We start from the raw sequence: 6,399 nt of genomic DNA on the forward strand, positions 1-6,399 counted from the left end.
ATCCCACAAGTGGTACAGTTCTCTATGCTTCAACATTATTCCAACCTCTGATTACAAGGTTTGTTGATAAACTATAAATTGCTATAAAGCCTTCTCTCATAGACAGAGTTTTTTTAAAAATCAAACTTCTACGGTATCTAGAGTCTCAAATTCCTTCAAATAAAAAGCCTCATACCTTACAAAAGAAAACAGTAAAAGGTGTCTCAGAGCAATGCACACAGTTCTCCTTTCCTTCTGATTCAAAAGTTTACTCTGAATACAACTGGAAGATGAAAACAGCATTCTCTTATATCTTTCTACTGTCTGTTATCTGCTCAATTAGGAGAACCACACATTTTTTTTCAGGTAGATCTTAAGAGGACATACAGTTTTGCTGGTACTTTTGGCATTCTTTTTTTTTTTTTTTTTTTTTTGGGGGCTGGTTGTACAGGGATTGAACCCTCCACCTTCGTATCTTCTGGTATTTCTTATCAGTAAGCAGACCCACAGCAGACACAGTTCAAGGAATAGTTAGAATGGACTACTTAACATCAAAAGAAAGGAGAAACAGCTATCAGGAATAGCTACAGAATCCAAGAATATCATGAAAATGTTACAGGCCCTACCAAATATGTGCAGAGAGTCTGCAAAATATAAAATATACCTAGGACAGTCAGATAAACAGCAGAATACAATGGGAGCAGAAACAGAACAGAGAAAATGTATGATGGTACTTCAAAAAATTTGCAGAATAGAATTAAAAGATAATATGAATCTTTCTATGAACTTTTTGAAATATCCTCATTTATAATATAGTAATTTAAAAAGTGACTGGCATTTAGTGGGTATATAAAAAGTGGGGGCAAAGATCCTACAATGAATGGGACAGTGCACACAACTAAGAATCTTCTCACTTAAATGCCAATGGCACCCTCTTTGAGAAACACTGCCTATAAACTAATGTAGAAAGATGTTGAAAATATAATGTTAAGGTACGTAAGAACAATATTTTTAGTATGCTGACTCGTATTTTTTAAAATCTCTTTATATATAAAATCATACATGCATAGATATAGTCTGAAAAGATATAACAGAAAGCAGTAAAAGAGATCACCTCTAGGAAAGGCCAAGCAAAGGATACTCCACTCGTACTGTCTGAAGTTTTTCAGTATGTACGAATATTACTGAATACATATATCAGTAAACATGTATTACTTAAAAAAATTAAAAATTTAAATTGAATCCAGACATTGGCCTTTAATTTAACATCAGCTTACAAATGTCCCATATTTAAGTACCTGCCTTAGCCAAGGAATTACCGTCAAGTGGTACAGACCTAAGAATACCTCTCCCCATACAGAATTTTAATCCCAAGAATTCCATCCTTGCTACCAACATATACAAGAAAGACCCTACTTCTACCACTGAAACTGTCCCTCTTAACCCCTCACCACAAAGACATCCTGCCCACCACAATGGACACATTCTGGAGCACATAAGCAGTAGCTACAGTTATTATAGTGTGCCCCTCCAGACCTCTCGACTCACCTGTGTATGCTGCTGCTGTCAGGCCTTCATCAGAAACCAAAATAGGGCCTGTACCTATCTTTTCTGCTCACATCCCAAAATAGGGCCTGTACCTATCAAAATAGGGCCTGTACCTATCTTTCCTGCTCACATCTATGTGCCTACTGGCTTATCTCTAAACATAATTCTGGCCAGTCTCTCATACTCTTAACCTTGTCCAGGTATTTCAACCTGGCCTGACAAGCATCAATGAGATCAGCTTTAACCAGAGGACTCTCAGTTTTGATATAAACTGGTCATTAGCTGTAAACTATAATACACACACCATTTTAATTCTGCCCCAATTTTTATAGTACCCACCTTTTCTTGGCTCAATAATGAATTCTCTTTTTCTAAAACTTGGACGTGCATTTTAAGGTTCCCATTGTCTTCAGTGAGATTGTTATCCTACAGAAATGTTAAAGCAGTGTTTTCAGATAACAAGAAATTTCCAGTTTACAAAAAGGCAGGCAAACTATGTAACTGTTTTTAATTTTTTTAGTGATATATAAAAATTATAAGAATTCAATGTTGAACCATCTTAAAAACCACTCATTTTAGACATTCTTATAGATGTCTTTATTATACTAAAATATATACATATATTTATTTTTATTTATTTACAAAATAACTTGTAATTATTAGAAATAGAAACAACTCCTCAAATTCAACAAGGAAAATCAAAATACATTCCTCACTTCAGTACAGGATCTGCTTCCACTGTCTCTACACACATAACATCTGTCAAATTAATCTTCAAAAAGATATACCTGTATTTTTCAATCATGCAACTTTTAAAATTATGTCAATTTGTGATGCAAAAGGTTTATTAATCAGCAAACATAAAATCACTGAAAGTTCTTAGGGTAAATTCACATGAATTTGTGAAAAAAAAAATAAGCACCTATAATAAATCGAAATATTTTTTCTTGGTACACCAATGTCAAAAACTGTCCCCCTTAAAATGACTTTACCTGGCTTAAACTATTCAGTCTCATTTCATTTTCAGCATCTGTAAAAACAACAAATGAACCTGACATTAAAATAATTTAAAATAACTTATTACCTCCTATATTAAACTAAGAAATGCAACCCAATTAAAACAAAGTATATTTATAAGCTTAATTAACAAGTGCTAACTAACAGTTCCAAGTGAATATTTATAAGCTTAATTAACAAGTGCTAACAGTTCCAAGTGAAACACATTTTTGTTGTTTTGTATTTCTATTTTCATTATACCAAAGAAATCATAATATAAATGTCAGTTAAAAACCATGTTAAGGGCCAGCCCATGGCTCACTTCAGAGAGTGTGGTGCTGATAACACTGAGGCCGCGGGTACGGATCCCTACATAGGGATGGCCGGTTAGTTCACTGGCTGAGCATGGTGCTGACAACACCAAGTCAAGGGTTAAGATCCCCTTACCGGTCATCTTTAAAAAAAAAAAAGTTAAAATCCAATTCTATGGAAAACTATAAGAAAGAACTATGACTGTATTCTGAATGAGTCATAAGTTATCACCTTCATAAAAATACTAACAACTACATCTCAAAGTGAGTTAATTAGTTTGGGTAGCAGGAAACAGCATAAGGTCTAAGACTGAAGGAGAAAAAACCCTTAAAAGCAATAAATATATATTTATACCACAACAATACAATAGTATCAACTTTCTAAAGTGACTTAGACATGACGATTGATAAAAAGACCATTCAATCTGGTAGCATAGATAGATACATAAATAGAAGAGATTCTGGAAGAGGAACACAAAGACAATACCATGAGTTCATCTGAGGTATACATTTGACATTCATACAAAGAAATACTGAACATTTACCATGAGGTCAGGTGCTAGACAACAAGATGTAAAAATTTAGTCCTTGCTCCAAAGAGCTTACAATTCAGAGGGGAAGGAAAACTAGTGAATATATGATTACAATACAGTGTGATACAGTGAGTACAAGGTGCTATGAGAGAAAAAAAGGCAAACACCTAATCCAGACTAGGGGGAGCCAATGGGGCCAGGGAAGTGGCAGTGCTAGGTACCTCCCAGTTGAGGTAATACCCATACTGAATCAAAATTGTAAGAGTTAGCTAAAAGAAACATGGCAACAGTCCACACAGAGAAACCAGCAAAGGCGACAGAGCAAAGACACAACACTATTGGTTTCAGAAGCTATAGAAAGTTCAATATGGCTAGAGCTCAGAATGTGAGGAGAATGGGAAGAGTGGAAACAAAAGAGGCAGACAGGGACCAGATCATGATGGACATTACATGTCCAACTAAGAAGTTTAGACTTCATCCTGAAGTTCACAGGGAGCCACAAAGTACTAAAAACATGGGAATGGGGGCTGGCCAGTTAGCTCAGTTAGTTAGAGCACGGTATTAGAACACCAGGGTCAAGGGTTTGGATTCTCATACTGGCCAGGGGCCCAAAAAATAAATTAAAGAATTAAAACTAAATCTTCCCACATGGGAGCCTACAACTGTTAAGGACTGGCTGGTTAGCTCAGTTGGTTGGCACACAGTGCTGGTAACACCAAGGTCAAGGGGTTCAGATCCCCAAACCAGTCAGCAACCAAATAAGAAAAAAGTAAAAGCAAGGGAATAACTTGCATTTCATTTTCTGAAAAATTATTCTGGCTGCAGAATGGAAAAAAATGGATTGAAGAAGGAATCATGGAGACCAGAGAATAAAAATGGCTAATGCTTTTATAACACTATAGGCCAGACACTGTTCTAAAGAGAATGTGCAGCTAGTAACTAACTCTTATAGTCCTCATTACTACTACAACAACTATAAGGAAGTTACTATTATTATCTCAACCCTGTCAGTGAAAAAACCAATGCAAAGAGATGTAGAAAACAGTAAAAGCAAGGGAATAACTTGCTTTTCATTTTCTGAAAAATTATTCTGGCTGCAGAATGGAAAAAATGGATTGAAGAAGGAATCATGGTGACCAGAGAATAAAAATGGCTAACACTTTTATAACACTATTGGCCAGACACTGTTCTAAAGAGAATGTGCAGCTAGTAACTAACTCTTATAATCCTCATTACTACTACAACTATAAGGAAGTTACTATTATTATCTCAACCCTGTCAGTGAAAAATACAAGGCAAAGAGATGTTAACTAACTTGTCCCAGGTCAGCTAGTTAGCGATAGAGCTGTATTCCAACCCAGTCAAGTTCTCAACCACTATATTATACTGCTCCAGTAAGAAATCTGCTATAGTTAACATAGGCAAAAAGCAATTATGATTGGCTGAAGTAATTCCATGGCAACAAAAATGGAAAAAAGGAGAAAGTCTAGGGCAGTAGGTTTGTTTTTTAAGCAAATAAACTCATATGGACTGCCCAACATGATAGATAAATAATTTTTTTAAAAAAAGAGCAGAGCTACTTCGATTGAAGCCAAATGAGAAAGAAGTCCAGAATCCCACTGCACTTTGCCTGTATGGCAGCTCCCAGGACTGATGAGCCTGTGAGAAACCCTAGAGCTCCTACGGAATACAATCCCAAAATATCACTGAATCAGAGAAAAGCTAAGGAAACAGAACCTACAGGACTTGCTAGGTGATGACTTCTAGCTTTCTGTTTTGGGAGACTGGAAGACTTCTAGCTTTCTGTTTTGGGAGACTGGAAAATGCTACCAATCACTAAGGTAGGGAAAGGAAGAGGAGGCGGGAAAGGACACGGTGACTTTACTTTAAACTTAACTTTAGTTTGAAAATCCATCTGATATATACATAACTGGCCATACAGATCAGGAACTCACGATAAACAATTGGTTGAGGGATACAGATGTGGGGGGTCACAAGCACACAAGGGCTGGAAACCTCCAAAGCAGAAATTCATGAGTTCAAAAAGTGAGAGTTGATAGTGTGAGAGAAGGACAAAGTGCAGAATGAAATGCATCTTTTCAGTGGAAGAGTTCCCATTATGTTTTCCTGCCATGAATGCATACTGGTGTATTTCATCCAATACTATAAATATCATATTTAGCATGGAATATGGCAGAAGATCTATGTCTCTTATTACTCAGGCCTTTGCTCGATATAGGAGATCATTTCAAAAGGTACCAACAGATTTTTGAAGAAGAAAGACTGCATTCCTTAACTGGAGGGTTTGGGCCCTGATGAGTTACAGGAAGTATTCAATACAGATTACAAGAAACAGACCTTTACCTCCTCCCCAAAATGTCAATGTACATAAACTTTTCTCAGATATCTGCATGGCCTCCTAAATCAATGAGTTACATGTAAATAAAAGGATAATGAAGGTAGGTTGAGAAATAACAAGCCAATACTTAACCATTTTTAGTAGAAAATTCCTATTTGTGATCTATTATTAACTATGGCACTGAATCCAACCCAAGCAATTCTCAAATTACTCAAAGTTGTTTCCATGAATACTCCATTTCCAAGAAGTATTCATTTATTCAAGTGTTTAAAAACAATTAGTGTGCAATGAAGTATTCATTGATTCAAGTGTTTAAAAACAATTAGTGTGCAATGAAATACCAGCCTGAAATAAGTTCCAAACATTTCATACCAGGTAGTGATTCTTGTAATGTGACCACTTCTTCCACTGAACTACTCTGTGGAAGAATTCTTTCCTTTTCTGTCACACAATCACTTTGCTTCATAGCATAAGATTGCAATGTACTGCAATCCAGTTTCAAGCTTTCACATTCTTCAATTATTTGTCTCTTTTCCACGTTTAGTTGTTCTTGTTCTCTCCTTAAAACATCTCTGTCATTTTCTGCAGAAGATAATTTTTCATTTATGTCTTTTATTTTATCCTCAAGTTCTTCAATTTTTTTTGTAGATTCCATTTTTTCAGTTTGTAGAAC

At 35.7% G+C, this 6,399-nt stretch overlaps 1 protein-coding gene across 1 annotated transcript in view; it reads right to left on the minus strand.

The window, feature by feature from the left end:
* The window catches only part of TRIP11 (thyroid hormone receptor interactor 11), a 62,186-nt gene that overhangs the window by 34,449 nt on the left and 21,338 nt on the right, over window positions 1-6,399 (minus strand). Inside the window, 2 exon segments of the mRNA XM_008584891.1 lie at window positions 1,867-1,953; window positions 2,520-2,557. Of these exon segments, the coding sequence (XP_008583113.1) occupies window positions 1,867-1,953; window positions 2,520-2,557 (125 nt within the window).

The sequence above is a fragment of the Galeopterus variegatus genome, unplaced genomic scaffold (genome assembly GCF_000696425.1).
Source record: "Galeopterus variegatus unplaced genomic scaffold, G_variegatus-3.0.2 Scaffold3400, whole genome shotgun sequence".
In the NCBI taxonomy this organism is placed as follows: domain Eukaryota; kingdom Metazoa; phylum Chordata; class Mammalia; order Dermoptera; family Cynocephalidae; genus Galeopterus; species Galeopterus variegatus.